The sequence below is a fragment of the Mus caroli genome, chromosome 15, assembly GCF_900094665.2.
Source record: "Mus caroli chromosome 15, CAROLI_EIJ_v1.1, whole genome shotgun sequence".
In the NCBI taxonomy this organism is placed as follows: Eukaryota; Metazoa; Chordata; class Mammalia; order Rodentia; family Muridae; genus Mus; species Mus caroli.
The window spans coordinates 96,353,771-96,367,689 of record NC_034584.1 but is presented as its reverse complement, the minus strand read 5'-3'; the positions used below and the strand labels follow the sequence as shown (position 1 = coordinate 96,367,689).

The following is a 13,919-nucleotide window of genomic DNA, read 5'->3' as shown; positions in this document are numbered from 1 at the left end:
GAAACAGGAAAAGAGAGAGGTGGGGAGAGAAACCGAGAAGACCCACAACAAAAGCAGCAGTGAACTATTTCAACTATAATGCATGACAAGCTCTACAGGAAAATCTTGAGACAAACCTTACAGAAAGGTTCACCCAAGCCTGAATGCATTGTATTGTAGAACATCAGAAACCTGATCTAGAAGGTCTCCCTCTGCAGTAGAACACCTGCCTACCATACACAAGGCTCTTCATTTGGATTTGATTCCCAAGAAAGAAATTTTAAAATGCCACTTATCCACAAACCTAAAATGTAAGTTGGTTCCAATAAAGTACTTCCCCGTTGAGCAAAGAAGATGTGGATACATGGTATGTCTCCAAATATGTGAGGGGCTTTTACATATGGACTGAGAGATCATCTGAGACTCCATTGAACAAGCTAGGACCTCTGGTAGAGGCCACCAAGAAGCTAAAGCCCACTCAGCACTCTCTGGAGATGGTAAGTTCCCCAGGACTGGAGTGGGAGGACGGCAAAGGGAATCACAGTTGACATTTTGAAAACACCGGGTCTGTGCTTTCCTACAAAATGCACCCCAAATGTTTCTCCTAGCAAGTAATTCATTTTACTGTTCCCATATGTAAATGAGGAAAAAAAGAGTGTGAGCAGCTTGCTTTGCTCATGGGGTAGAACCCCGACAGTCCTTCTTCTCTTTAGGCTAGAGACATGGTACTCTGACACCTTGATTTGCAAGTGAGGTTAGGACTAGCGCCTTTAAAGGACCCTCCCTGACCTGGAGTGATTGTCTGTCCCTAAAGCAGAACCCTAGTCACCAGCTCCAGTAGTATATTAGAACCAGAACCAGGCAGAGCCCATGCTGACCAGAGGGAACTGGAACAATGTCACAATTCTGGACCCCAAAGAACTAGGTCCTGAAGTCCTAGACAAAATGTATGGAAAGGGAAATGGCTGGACGTGGCAGTGAAGAGTAGTGGCCACAAGGTGGCAGCAGAGTTTCAGCTGTGGAGGCCCATTCCCCAGTTATCTTGCAAAGATGGGCCTGTCCACAAAATTTACAGGCCACCTCTACTCAGTAAGGCTCCCAAAAGTCTCCTATCTCTCACTTAACTATTCACAGGTAAATCTTAAAGGGTAGTGAACCCACATTTAACCTGACTAGAAGCAGTGGGGACTGAAATGGGGCTGTGGTCCTGACCACCCATTCCAGGCAGGAGTAGGTACCAAGCTGGTTCACCCTAGCCTGCACTTAACACTAGTTCCTTCCCATCCAGGACATAGTGCCCAATTCTGATAGGAGTTTCTCCAGTCAGGAACAAGAGGTGATCAATTGAAGCGTCTCCAATCTGTTGAAGGATTGGAAGTTCTTCTAAGGTTCCCCCAGGGCCTAACTCTGACAAACTGTCTGCAATTAATGATGCTTCCTGAGCTCCGGAGACAAGATTTATGCATCTAATAAAGTCTATATAACTCCAGGCTTAGGCTGGGGGGGAGGAAGCTAAGAGCAGAGAGTCCCCAGGGGAGTATGGGAGGGGGGGTCCCAGGCGGCTCTTAATAGAGCCATGCATTTCCATTGCTTGTCTAGATTTCCCCCCAGGCTGCTGGTGAGGTGGGGGTAGGGACATCAGGTATAAGAAGACCGTGGGCCACTCAGGAGGCAGATGGCAGCATGGACTCCAAGTGGGCTGCTCTGCTGCTGCTGCTACTGCTGAACTGGGGCCACACTGAAGAGGCAGGAAGCTGGGGTGAAGACCAAGTCTTTGCAGTGAGTGAACATCCTGCTGCCCCATCCACCCAGCCGCCATCTCTCCTTCAGCTGAAACTTATGATACAGGGTTTAGTATTCCCCAGGCTGCTAAGGTCTTCAAAAAGTCTGGCTTCTAAGGGAAGGAAATGGCTTCTCAGCCCACGCAAGTTTCCCCTAGAAGCCATTCTTCCCCTCCATGTCTTCAGTGTACAAGACACTGCCAGGTTCCTTCCCTGCCACGCTCTCATCACAGGGAGAAGATAAGGGACCCCACCCACCACAGTATGCCCACATTCCAGACAGGATCCAGACTCCTGGGTCCCTCTTGCGTGTTCTGCTCCAGGCCATGGACACACCTAGAAGGAGCCCAGCCTTCCTGTTTCAGCCCCAGAGGTAAGTTCCAAAGGGAAGAGGCTGAGAAGGGTGGAGGGCAGAGGAAGATGTGAGGGAAGGTGAGATGGAGGGAGTGCCAACTAAGGATGAATCTCTCTTAAGGTTTGGCAGAAGTGCATGGGGGTCCTGGAGGAAGGAACAGCTAAATCCGCAGGCCAGCCAGTTCTGGAGCCTGGCCGCTCCTCAGCGCTTTGGGAAGAAGTAGCATCGTTTGCTGTGATGCCTGCATGTAAAACCACTTCCCCATGTCCCCTGTGTGCCCCCAAATAAAAATGGCTCGGCTGGCTTCAGAATCCCTGTGTTTGGACAAGACTGTCAGGGAACGGGTGGGAGCCCAAGGGCAATAGCTGTAGCCCTGCTTCACCTCCACTCAATCAGTCTCCAGCCATTCTGCTGTTAAGGATCCCCAAGGCTACTGCACCTTGCCTCCTGTCGGTAACAAAAAAGAACAAGGGGTTCAAAAGGAGAACAAGCTCACCATGTTTATTCCTTATACCCTCATGACCCAAGGCCAGAGAGAGCAGGATTTAGGAAGCCAAAGAGCAGCATTTATTCAGGACTCCAATAGATTCATCACCCACGGAATGAGGACAAATCCTGTGCTGGCTGGGGCCCTATGGTTCATGGCTCCTTGCTTGCCTGTGCCTTCCTCAGTCTCAAGGCAGACAGGCTGTGTCAGAGGTAGAGATGGCACCTCTGGAGGGTACCAGAGCTAGGTGGATACATGGACCCAGGGGCAGAAGGAGCAAGAAGTAAAAGATGCATATCCATCACTGCAGTGGGATGCTACTTGCTACCCGCCATGATCCTGAGGTACTGTAGGGCGCGGTGAGCAGCATCACCTCGGGCTGCCTCCCTGGTGGTTGCAGAACCATAACACACAGTGGCTGGCTGGGTGGACAGTTCCACTAGGCACTGGCAGAGCCCACTCAGGCTCAGTTCCTCTGGAAACCAAGAAAGAGAAGGGAGGCACTGGTGGGGAGGGGGCACCAGTGTACACATCACCCATCTCCCAACTCCTTTATACTTGCTTTGATCCAGTCCCCTCCATCCCCAGTCTCTAGTTGGCCATACCAATATCCAGATAGCTGACATGGAAAGCCTGCTCCTCAGAGAGCTCACTGAGGACACTGCAGCAGGCAGAGCCCAGAGCCCCTAGAGAACCCACGGAGCAACTGCGGAGGGACAGGATCTTTTCTCCCACAGAATTCCGCAAGGAATCCCAGGTGCAGCCTGGCCCACGATTCCTCAGTCCATCCAGGCGGGAGCTCACGCCCTAATGAGACAAGAGTGAGAAAACAGCTAAGGACTGTGGGACCCAAGAACTAGGTATGCTCTGACTCCTGGCAGCCTTCCTCATCCCAGGAAAAGTTGCCTATAGGGGCTTTGCCCTAGGCCAGCTTTCACTAGTGCCCCTACATATAGGCTGAGGGGGGACTGCTGGGCTCACAGGTTCAAGGAGCCCTGGGAAGGAAAGCAGGTCCATACTCACTTCCAAACCAGAGACCCAACCCGCACCACGTCCTGCAGTGGGAACCACATGGCGAGCCCACACAAGCCACTTACAATGGAAAAATGATCGTCATCAGGCTCTGCCTCATTGCCATCCCGGGCGTCCAGAGGTACGGTGTGTACTCGAAGGAGCATCTTAGCTGCTGCGTTACGCTTTGCCAGCTTTTTGGAAGTGCCACTGCCTGAGGGTGGGGAAGGAATTGTTCAACTTGGGGATTCCTAACAGACCGATGCTTTCCCTCTAGGTTAACACCCAATGAGATACCACTGCAAAGAGGAGGAGCTCAAGGCCTGTTTTTTTTAACTGAGGAGTTGGTGAGCCAGATAAGAGGGGGAAAGATGGGCAGGGACAAAGGAGAGACAGGAAGGCAGGAGCTGAGCAAGGACCTGCAAAGCAAAGGAAGCTGGGACAGAGCACAGCCAGGCAAAGAACCTCCTTGTGCTTGGGGTTACAGTGTGGCAAAGAGAGAAGGTGAGTGAACCCCCTTTTCCCCAGTTACCAATCTCAATGAAACGCTCCACCCGGCAAGTCATGGTGAACTCTTTGCGGTGAGCAGGCCCAGACTCCTGGGTCACCATGTACTCTGGCAAACGCCAGCCTTTCTGCACCACCAGCTCCTTGAAAGAAAACCATAAGAGAGTCCAAGGCTTAGTGAGGAAAGGGTCCTTAGCCAATGGCCTTCTACCAAGAGCCTCTGCCTTTGAGTGAGAAGGAGGACCACCCTACCCACAAGTGCACACGCCCCTGCCTCAGCCCTACTTCAGAGAAGACAGCACACATGACAATGAAGACGAGGCACACCTGCAGAGCACCGACAGGGTTGCACTCAGACTGCTGAGGAGAGACAGGGGGCTGCATCTCCATGGGAGGGCTCCTAAAGAAAAAAGGGCCCAGGCCAGTGCTGAGGAAAATGCAGAGGTTCCTCCTGTCCTGGTCATGGATCAAATGCCAGCCACTGCCACCTCCCAATTCCTCACCAGGCAGGCAGCTATCTGTCCAAACATCTAGCCTTGCTCCTCCCTCCCCACATCCCACCAAGTGAGGCTCTGCTACTTCCCAGGAGCACTTAGATGTGGAAATACTTCAGCAATATCCCTGTGACGGAGGTAAAGGAGCTGTACAGTCAGTCCTGGAAGTACCTTTTGGGTCTCAAACATGGAGCCTGTAAGATGTTTAAATTTGTTGCTTGGCTATTTAATCATCATAAATTATCTCCTAGCTCAGGCTTACCAACCAGCTGGTGCACATTTTTCAATTAGACCAGTCTGTCTTTACTCTCAGGCTTCCTCATCCTGACCTGCCTGGGTCCAAGAGCTATGAAACTAGAAGCCAAGATCCCCTCCTTCCTCCAAGACGTCAGGGGACTCAAGATACCTGGTTAGTACAGCAGATGGAACAGGAGCAGCAGCTTCTGCAGCAACGACAGGAGTGTCCTCAGGTGGTGAAGAGTCTAGGAGAGAAAAAGAACTTCCCGAGGGGAAGAAGGTCTTGGATTCACACCCATGTAGAAGGGAATGAGGGCGTGAGGTCCTTCTGACCTTTCCATCCCCTGAGAACTCCTTCCCCCTGATGCAGACTCGGAGAGCCTCAGCAACAGCTCTTCCTCCTGGGATCCTCTGCTGACCCCACACTGGCTCAGAAGCACTGAGGTTAGGGTGGGGGCTCAGAAAAGAGTCTCTTCCTACCCAACAAGCTGCAACCTGAATGTGGAAGAGGGAAAGCCATCTTGCTAGAAAGAGGGGGCATGCCAGGACCAACTTTATCAGTCTTAGCCTCCACCCCCTATGCCCTTTTCTCATGCCCCAGAGCAGCCACCACCCATCAAAGGGGGCTGGCTATTACTCTGAGGCACTCTAGAAACACCCTGTTCAGCTTCAGAGGAAATTCTCAGGAAGGGGCCACGAGAGGGTGGCCAAGAGTCACCAGACCAGGCTTAGGGAGAGAAGTAGGTAGTGCAGAGGCCTGGGTTCTCAGCGGGCTTCTAGTGTGCCTTGGCTGTTCCTCCCTCACCTGCTGTCCTCCAGGGCTGGTTCCAGCATGCTCCCCCCTTTGAGGTGTTTGAGGGCCACCTCAGCTGCCTTGTGCTTGGCTGCCTTCTTGCTGGGGCCCTGACCTAAGAAAAGGGGTGTGGGCAATACTGGAGGTCACCAGCAGGACAGCAGAGAAACCAGCCCCCACAGCCTATCTCCTCATAGCCAGAAGGAGTGAGAAGAGCCCTCTGACCAACCTCCCCTGTCAGAACTGGAAGGGTTCTACTAATTGTTGGACTAGCCTTTTTCCTAGTTAGCATTAACAGTCAACTTGGCACAACCTAGGATCTAAAAGGATCTGAAAGGAGAGCCTTAACTGAGGAATTGCCTACGTCAAGCCTGGCCTGAGGGCATGTCTGGGGGGTGAGGGGGTGGGATGGCTTGATAGTTAGTTGATGCAGATATGCCCAACCCACTATTGTGGTACCATCCCTAGGCAGGTGGTCCTGAACTGTGTAAGAAATCTAGTAAAGTATAAATAAGCCAGCCAGCCAGCCAGCATGGAGTATCTGCCATTGTTCCTGCTGTGCTTCTGTGGCTGTGAAGTGAGTTCCTCGGTCAGAAGTAGCAAGAATCGGATTATTTTCTTTGGTCTTGACTGATACTGTGAGTTTCTTCCTTAGCTTCCCTTAGTCATGAATGCAACCTGAACTGTAAACCTATCAACCCTTTTCCTCCTCTAAACTGCTTTTAGTTTCGGAGCCTTACTACAGCAACAGAAATGGGCCTTGAACATCCCTCGTCTTTCAGTCAGCTCCCGTAATTAAGCTGCGCCAGGCAGGACTTCTGAGCTCCAGCACTGGTGGGCTGCAGAGGGATGTTTTGCTCTGTCTTTCTTTCCCGTTTTCTCTTCCCTCGGTAAATAGGAAATAGAGACAACTAAGGGTCTGTTCTGAAGTCAAAACTCTGCTCTGCCACTTATTACATGTGAACTGGAGCCTACCACTTAATTTCTCATACTAAGTTCTTCGTGTTTGATGTGAGGCATGAAGGCTAGCAGAGTATGTGCTCCCCCTAATACCCACGAGGAGTTCAATGTCTCATTTACTCTTCCTCTGGGGTGATAAAGTAGCAGATCTCTGTGACATTTCCTGTTCTCGCCAGTGAGTCTCTCGGGTCCCGTCCACCGTCTCACAGCCCTGTTCCAATCCAGGTTTTCCCCCCTGAAATCTCTCCATCCCTCCCTGGCTTTAAAGGAGAGGACTGTGAGGTGATCGCATGATATTAAGCCACGGGCCCTGTGAATGCACACCCCAGCCAGGCTGCCCAGGCCTTCCTCACCAGTGCAGCTGGTGTCGCCAACGGTGACCCGGAAGGTGAAATTAGGTTGATGGGCCTGGCCCTCGGCTTTGAGAAGGTCGTACACGGGCGTCTTTCCTATTCTGGTCCCATACTCCTGAAGAAGGCTGATCGGGGTCTTGCCCGGGTTGGCGGCCAGCATTTGCTCTATGCTGGGAAGGGGCACAGACCAACATCACACTTCCCCTTTCGGCACCCACCTGGTAAATCACTGTCACATTAGACCTAGCCACATTATAGGGTCCATGAATTCCCAGGCAGTATAGCATCCATTGGCTGGGTTAAAAGTTAAGGTGCATGAGGGAAAGCAAGGTCCCAAGGCAAGTGGAGAATGTACTGTTCTCAGTTAAGGCGAGGGATCCTGTGCCGTGGTGCTGGTTGGACGTGCATTTCCCCCGGCACAATACAATTCGGGAACCCAGTACCCACCAAATACACTGGACGTCGGGGCATAAAGCCCAGGGCTCCAGTGCAATCTGGGAATCAAGCCAACCCCAAACTAGAGCTGGAGGCGTTGGCCACAGCCCCAGTGCATGCCGGGAACCTCTGCCCACTACCCCAGTGCTTGCTGGGAACAACCCTCAGGCCAGGTGCATGCTGGGGCCGCGCCGCTGCCCCTCCGCACCACCTCACACTTTTCGTCCTTCAGGAATCCAAGCGAGGAAGCTCACCTGGGCAGCCCGCAGCCTGTAGTAGTGCCGGAGCCCTGATCCTCTTCACTCATTCCCTCCTCCGTCCCCGCGGGCGCCACCGTGACTACAGCCTCCACGCACCCCAGTACACCGCCGACGAGCTAGGGCCGGGGCCAAGCCCGGAGTCGCGGCCGGTAGGGCCCGCCGCGGGGCATGCTGGGATCTGGAGTCCCCCGCCCACTCGGCTCCTTGTGTCTTCTTATGAATCCGAGCTACCCGCCCCACAACCCTCAGCGAGGCTCGCCCGGGCATCTGCACCGCCTTCTGGGAGGAGCAGACCCTCGGCGGAAGCTTTCCAAGCTACTACGAGTGGATTGGTTTTGGGGGGTGGGGGGGAATTCTAATGTCACCCCGCCTTCCTCCTTGCGCACCGCCTCCTCCCAAGCTGACACTGTGAGCATGCGTATTAGCTGCGTGTAGGCGGCCAGGAGCGGGACGGTAAGGGCTGTCTTCCTGAGAGAACTACAGAACCCAGGCGCCAGCGCGTCATCTGGGCGCTGCTGCGGGCTTCGCTGCTTTATTGGCTATACTGAGAGCGACTTCCTGTAGGCTCTTGCAGATTGGTCACTTGGCCCAGAGGGCGGAGACGAGGAAAGGTGTAGCCTTCTCCTTGAGGAAAGGCTGTGATTGGCCGAGGTCCTTTTGCTGCCCCAGAGGGTGTGCCTTACCTGGCCACCCCCACCCCAGAGCTCTGGGGTTTTGTAAGTCCGGAGTTCTCTTCAGGCTCGGCCTCCCAGGCTGTAGCGTAAGCTTCTCAGCCCTCCGTGTCAAAAAATCCGTTGCTTTTCTGTGGCTTGTCTTTCGCCTCTCTTCACTAACTCCACGCAGCCTGTCAGGGTTCGTGCCTCTTTAGATCGGCCCTAGAGAACCTCTTTTTTAACTGTCCCGAGAATCATTAGATGGACCTTCTCCTGTGTTTAGTCTCAGCTGAAAGAGCACAGGAATAATTAACGAACTAAATACGCGCAGAGCTTAACGAGTACCTTTGGCTCCCCAAAGCCTTGATACCACCAGAGTGAAAGAAATGGGGGAAATCTTGTGACCTTGGACAGAAGGAGAAAGTGATACCACGAAAAACGTGATTCAAAGAGTGTTTTTTTAAAAATGGGTCTAGGATGAGATGTCTGGCTAGAAAGGAATAGGGTTAAAGGTAAGAGGAATCTGTAATGAAAACGAGCGATCGGTCATCCAGGAGCACTGAGGTGGGAAGGGACCTACGACTGGGTGTATTCCAATTGGGTGAAAATGGAGCAGCGACGAGGGAAGGCCAGCTGCAGATGTCCGTATGACAAGGGACCAGTGCCAGAGCGTTGTGTATACTGAGGGACTGCGCTCTCGGGGCGTAGGAAAGAGTCTGTAAGACAGGTCACAAGGGGTTCCTACAGATTCCGCATGAGGACCAAAGTGGGACTGCCGTAGAACACCTCCAGGAAGGAGCCTGGATCGCGCCGGATGGCAGCCACGGGCTCCTTTAAGAGGCCGGCGACTCCAGCGCAGCATCCCCCGCTCAGGGCGTGTCCGTCCCGGGGGGCCAGGGGCGGGGGCCTTGGAAGGAGCGGGAGTTCAAGTCGAGTGGGGACGGGGCTTAGAGTAGGGGGTGGGGGCTAAAGGCTGGGGCTGACACCCGTGCACCTGAGTTCCACACGAGCATCGCCGGTGACAGCTCTCCAGGTCCGGTGGAGGGCAACGGGGGGAGGAGGGAAGGAGGAGGAGGAGGAGGAGGCGGGAGCAGCATCCGGAGCGGAGCTGCAGCAGCGCCGCCTTTTGTGCTGCGGCCGCGGAGCCCCCGAGGTGAGAGCCTGGGCGACTTGTGGGGGTGGGGGACAGGGATGGGTTCGGGTCTTGGGATCCTGGCGTGAAGGGAGGGTCGGGATACAATTGTGGCGTGGTGGGGGAGGAGGTGACTCAAGGATGCTGAAGCTGTGGGATGAAGGAACTAGAGCCCTGGACCCGACGCCTGGAGATAGGAAGGAACGGGGCGAAGCTGAGGGATGCGGCGGCCCAGCTTGGAGATCAAGAGCCTCCAAAGCTGTGGTGGATTATGCGAGGATGAGGGTGGCTAGGGGAAGACCTAAAGGACAGCGGGCAAGAGCACGTCCTCTCCTCCTCAACCTCAGGACCTAGAGAGGAGGGAGAGTTGTGGCCCTCTCCAGGGAAGGGATGGAAGGGCAAGGCCTAATATACCCACCGCCCCCCCTCCCCCACTCCTGCACCTAATAGGCTCTACCTGAAAATTAGGCTGCACCTACACCTGCATGCCCTAGCAGGGCCCTCTCCCCCTTCCATCTGTAATCCCTCTAATCTCCAGCTGTGGCATTTCCTATCCTCCGGTCCAGCTGTTGCACCCCCTCCTCCATTTGGATGTGGTTTTCTCTCTCTTCTGCCCGCTCTCCTCTGGTTTCCTTAACCCATTTCCCTAGTCAGGCGCTTCACAAACCTCCCTTTTTCTCACACACTCACCAAACTCCTTGGCTTACAATCTTGGTAGGCAAGGCTTTGGCTGAGGGTGGAAAGAGAAGGGGGGTGGGTTCCATAAACAGTAGTAGGGCTGCAGGGAGGAGCCTTGTGGCTCTCTGTCTTCTGCCTCTTTGGCCTTCAACCAAAAGAGCATGCACATGAGGTCTCACACACCCCAGGCACCTGGAGCCTCACTCTAAACTCTCTTCTGATTCTCCCGGCCGCTCCGTGGTTTTCAGGCAGAGGGTCATCCCAAGCTTACACCAGTAGCAAGAATTTGGAAAGGAAACAGCCCAAGTTCCCTCTGGGCCTTGCTGTCCAGACATTAGTAGAGCGCTGCCATCTCTCATGGAAAGTTATCTGGGCCCCAAGTTGGGTCCAACCAACTGTTGACTTCCAGGAAGACCCCAAGGTCCAATACTTGCCAAGTCCTAGATCGTTGGTGGGCGGAGGTGGAAGATGGAAGGTGTGGCTGGGGTTTCCTAGACTTCTTCACAAGAGCAAAACCCTGTAAAAAGCAGTTACTGCTCTGAGTCTCTGGGAGTGGGGGTTAATAATAAAATGATAGAGGACACGAAATTCCAGCACCCACCTCTGCCTTTGCTGCCCAGGCCAAGGGAGTAAGAGAATGGGAAGTGGCAGCTTTTCTAGAGTCCATTGAAAGGATGCCAGCAGAGGACATGGTGGCTTTAGGAGAGTTTGTCCATTTGCCCCCATGAAAGCCCGGTCATGTGTGAACCAGGATTAGGGGCCATGCTGTTCTGGGGAGTAGGGAGCTCCAGAGAAGAGCCCTGTTCTTCAGTTTTATCTATTTATTTATGGTATTAGGAATTGACCCCAGAGCCTACATTCTGGGCAAGCTTTCTACCACCAAACTAGAACCATCAGGTTGTTTGTTTGTTTGTTTTCAAAATTTTTGAGACACAGTGCCACTAAGTTACCTCTCAGGTACTTAAACTTTAAATTCTTAAACTTGAACTTTAAATTCTCCTGCCTCAGCCTCTTAAATAGCTGAGCCTTTGAGGCCTGTGCTGACAGGCCTGGCAGGTCGAATTTTTCTTTATTTTCCTTTTTTTTTTTTTTTTTCCCAGCTGGTTCTCTACCTCCCTTTCTTCCTCATTATTACCTCTTGTCTTGAGGAGGTAAACAAAGGAAGCGCAGAGAATGGTGGCTGGTAGAAGCCTCAGCACAGTGGAGGCAGGTGGAGACAAGTGGATCTCTGTGAGTTCAAAGCCAGCCTGTCTACACAACAAGTTTCAGGGTAGTCAAGACTACATTGAGTCTGTCTCAGCAAACTAAAAAGAAAAGACAACTTTGTATCAGGGTCTAGTGGTGGTTCAGGTGGTAAAGGCCTGACAAACATGCATGCAAGAAGCAAAGACAAGACCCTGGGTTCCATCCCTAGCATAAAGCCAGCCTGCCATAGAACTTCACTTTCTCCTACACTGGGAAAGTAAAGGCAGGAGTTCACGGTCATATTTCACCACATTGCAAGTTCAAGGCCAGTCTGGGTGACATAATACCTTGTTTCAAAAAGAAAAATATTTTTTTCTATGTACTTTGTGTGAAACATCATGGTTGCTGTCTATAGAGTGCATCCTGTGTGCCAGGTTCCAGGCCGAAAACTTGTTTTGGTTACTTCAGTGATGCCTATAACGTCATCAAGTTTCGCTGTCGTAGCTTTAGGGATGAGGACACTGAAATGACTTAGTTATTCAAGACCCATTAGATAGTCTTGGTGGCGTTCGTGTTTCAGTAATCAGTGGGCTAAAAAGTCAAAAATGCAAGGAGGATCAGGACTTTGAGGCCTGGCACGGCCTGACAGCAAACACCTTTAATCTAGGACCCCGGAGTGCAGAGGCTGGCAGATCTCTAAGACTAGCCTGGTCCACACATCAAGCTCCAACCTAGCCACGGCTACATAATGAGAGCCCCACCCACCCATCTCTTTCTCTCTCTCTCTCTCTCTCTCTCTCTCTCTCTCTCTCTCTCTCTCTCTCTCTCTCTCTCTCTCTCNCACACACACACACACACACACACAAGGAAAGAAGTCAGCATGTGGCTAGAGCTGGGCCTATCCCACAACCTCATGTATGAATGATATAGGTGCCACTGTCCACTTTTAGATGCAGAACAGCTTTGTTAGCAGACCTTATATACTATAGGTCACCTAGCCAATCAGAAGCAGCCCCGGCCTCTGCTGGTCCTGAGGCCTATGGCTCTCTCATGCCTAGACCAGGGGCATGAATTAAAAAACATGTAAAAACAAAACCATCATCTTTTATGATAAAGGAAATTCAACATTATTACTGAAATAATATAGACACGCCAAAAGAAGAGAGTTGGTAACCAACTTGTGGTACATGCCTGCAATCTTAGCACTTGGGAGAAGAGACAGAAGGAGTTCAAGTCTGGGTTGTGCTATTTGAGGCGCCATCTTATTTAAGGAAGAGTTGAAGCATCCATAATTTCACCTGTTACCTTTTTATTAATTTTTTCAAATTTACAGACATTGGTGTTCTGCCTTAATATATGTTTGTGTGAGTGTCAGATCTTCTGGAACTGGAATTAGTCACGAACTGCTATATGGGTGCTGGAGATTGAACCGAGTTAACTCTGGAAAAGCAGCCAGTGCTTTTAACCACTGAGCCATCTCTCCAACCCCCTTCCCTGTTATTATTTATTTATTTATTTATTTATTTAGATTTATTGATGTGGGTACACTGTCTTCAGACAGAAGAGAGCTTGTAACCTGCCATGTGGTTGCTGGGATTTGAACTCAGGACCTCTGGAAGAGCAGTCAGTGCTCTTAAACATTGAGCCATCTCTCCAGCCCCTCTGTTACGTTTTTTAAGACAAGGTCTCACTATGTAGCTTAGGTTGGCCTTGGACCCAAGATCCACCTGCCTTAGCCTCTCTGTTTACAGGTATATCTTAGCTCACATGGTTACTTTCAGATAGTTTTAAATGCAAATTCAGTTCTGGTTCTATATATTCAGCTTCTTCCATGCTTGACTTACTGTCGGAGAGACACTGTGACCCATGACATACTGGTCCTGCTCTCTGCTTTTATGATCTGAGCAAGGATGAGAGCTAATTTCAGCCATGCCATCAGAAGGGCTGACATTATTTCTTCATTAACCACAGGGAACCAGCTAGGGGGTAAGAACGAGGTGCAGGACTCCAGGCCTTCCCTGCAGTTTGCAGAAGCAAGACAGCAAATATGGCATCTCCAGCATGTCTGTTGTCACATGACCACTGAAACCTAAAAGTGACATTGGTCCCGGGGTAGCAAAAGGTCAGAGACCAAGTCCCCCTTTCTTCTGATTAAACAGGAGAGCTGGTCTCCCTTGAATCCACAAAGACGTGGTGTCTAGCTAGTTGGAAAGACAGAACAGATCTAGGAAAATGGCCAGCACAGTTCACTGTACCCTCTTTCCTTCTCCTACCCCTCTTCTGCCCTTAAGGCCAGGTAGGAGTCTCACAGAGACGGGACATAAGGCAAGGCTGCTTCATCAACCCTTCTCCCTGAGCAGCCCCCCCCCCCCCAGTCCCCTCACTGTCCACCTTACTGGCAGAAGTGTGATAATAGGGAACCTCTGGGCCTGACAGGGGAGAACCTGGGGATCTATGTTCCCCCAGTTCTCAAGAGGTAACTCCCTATTTAAAAATAAGGCCTAAAAGAGTGGGCATTCGGGCCGGGCGTGGTGGCGCACGCCTTTAATCCCAGCACTTGGGAGGCAGAGGCAGGCGGATTTCTGAGTTCGAGGCCAGCCTGGTCTACAAAGTGAGTTC

At 51.9% G+C, this 13,919-nt stretch overlaps 3 protein-coding genes across 8 annotated transcripts in view; 2 read left to right on the top strand and 1 right to left on the bottom strand.

Moving 5' to 3' along the window:
- Positions 1 to 2,493, top strand: Npff (neuropeptide FF-amide peptide precursor). The gene is made up of 3 exons (XM_021182997.2): positions 1 to 1,758; positions 1,994 to 2,133; positions 2,236 to 2,493. Exons 1-3 carry the CDS (start codon positions 1,663 to 1,665, stop codon positions 2,336 to 2,338), a joined length of 339 nt encoding a protein of 112 aa, XP_021038656.1. The 5' UTR covers positions 1 to 1,662; the 3' UTR covers positions 2,339 to 2,493.
- A 96-nt stretch (positions 2,494 to 2,589) lies between these two features.
- Positions 2,590 to 7,908, bottom strand: Tarbp2 (TARBP2 subunit of RISC loading complex). 5 transcript variants are annotated; one of them, XM_021184139.2, is made up of 9 exons: positions 7,647 to 7,906; positions 6,958 to 7,127; positions 5,657 to 5,759; positions 5,021 to 5,113; positions 4,448 to 4,520; positions 4,146 to 4,263; positions 3,700 to 3,827; positions 3,208 to 3,409; positions 2,590 to 3,077 (listed from the first exon to the last, which is right to left on the bottom strand). In XM_021184139.2, exons 1-9 carry the CDS (start codon positions 7,697 to 7,699, stop codon positions 2,920 to 2,922), a joined length of 1,098 nt encoding a protein of 365 aa, XP_021039798.1. In that variant the 5' UTR covers positions 7,700 to 7,906; the 3' UTR covers positions 2,590 to 2,919. The 5 variants fall into 5 exon arrangements, with proteins under 5 accessions (XP_021039798.1, XP_021039801.1, XP_021039800.1 ...); XM_021184142.2 differs by lacking the exon at positions 7,647 to 7,906 and adding an exon at positions 7,405 to 7,534; XM_021184141.2 differs by lacking the exon at positions 7,647 to 7,906 and adding an exon at positions 6,385 to 6,530 and having other exon boundaries at positions 6,958 to 7,043.
- Positions 7,909 to 9,241: 1,333 nt separating this feature from the next.
- Map3k12 (mitogen-activated protein kinase kinase kinase 12) overlaps positions 9,242 to 13,919 on the top strand; it is an 18,148-nt gene continuing 13,470 nt past the window's right edge. Inside the window, exon 1 of one of the 2 annotated variants that reach the window (XM_029469750.1) lies at positions 9,242 to 9,458. The gene's annotated coding sequence lies outside the window, so the exon portion shown is untranslated. The remainder of the gene's footprint in view (positions 9,459 to 13,919) is intronic. The other variant, XM_029469747.1, reaches the window with a different exon arrangement.

What these genes read in the sequence shown, in the direction of transcription:
- Tarbp2 (XM_021184139.2), bottom strand. Translation starts at nt 7,699, where the DNA reads ATGAGTGAAGAGGATCAGGGCTCCGGCACTACTACAGGCTGCGGGCTG. An exon ending in TGGCGACACCAGCTGCACTG is followed by an intron (nt 5,760 to 6,957) that starts GTGAGGAAGGCC and finishes CCCTTTTCTTAG; the next exon opens with GTCAGGGCCCCAGCAAGAAG. An exon ending in CCAGCCCTGGAGGACAGCAG is followed by an intron (nt 5,114 to 5,656) that starts GTGAGGGAGGAA and finishes CCCCTCGGGAAG; the next exon opens with TTCTTTTTCTCTCCTAGACT.
- Npff (XM_021182997.2), top strand. Translation starts at nt 1,663, where the DNA reads ATGGACTCCAAGTGGGCTGCTCTGCTGCTGCTGCTACTGCTGAACTGG. An exon ending in GTGAAGACCAAGTCTTTGCA is followed by an intron (nt 1,759 to 1,993) that starts GTGAGTGAACAT and finishes CTCTCATCACAG; the next exon opens with GGAGAAGATAAGGGACCCCA. An exon ending in TTCCTGTTTCAGCCCCAGAG is followed by an intron (nt 2,134 to 2,235) that starts GTAAGTTCCAAA and finishes ATCTCTCTTAAG; the next exon opens with GTTTGGCAGAAGTGCATGGG.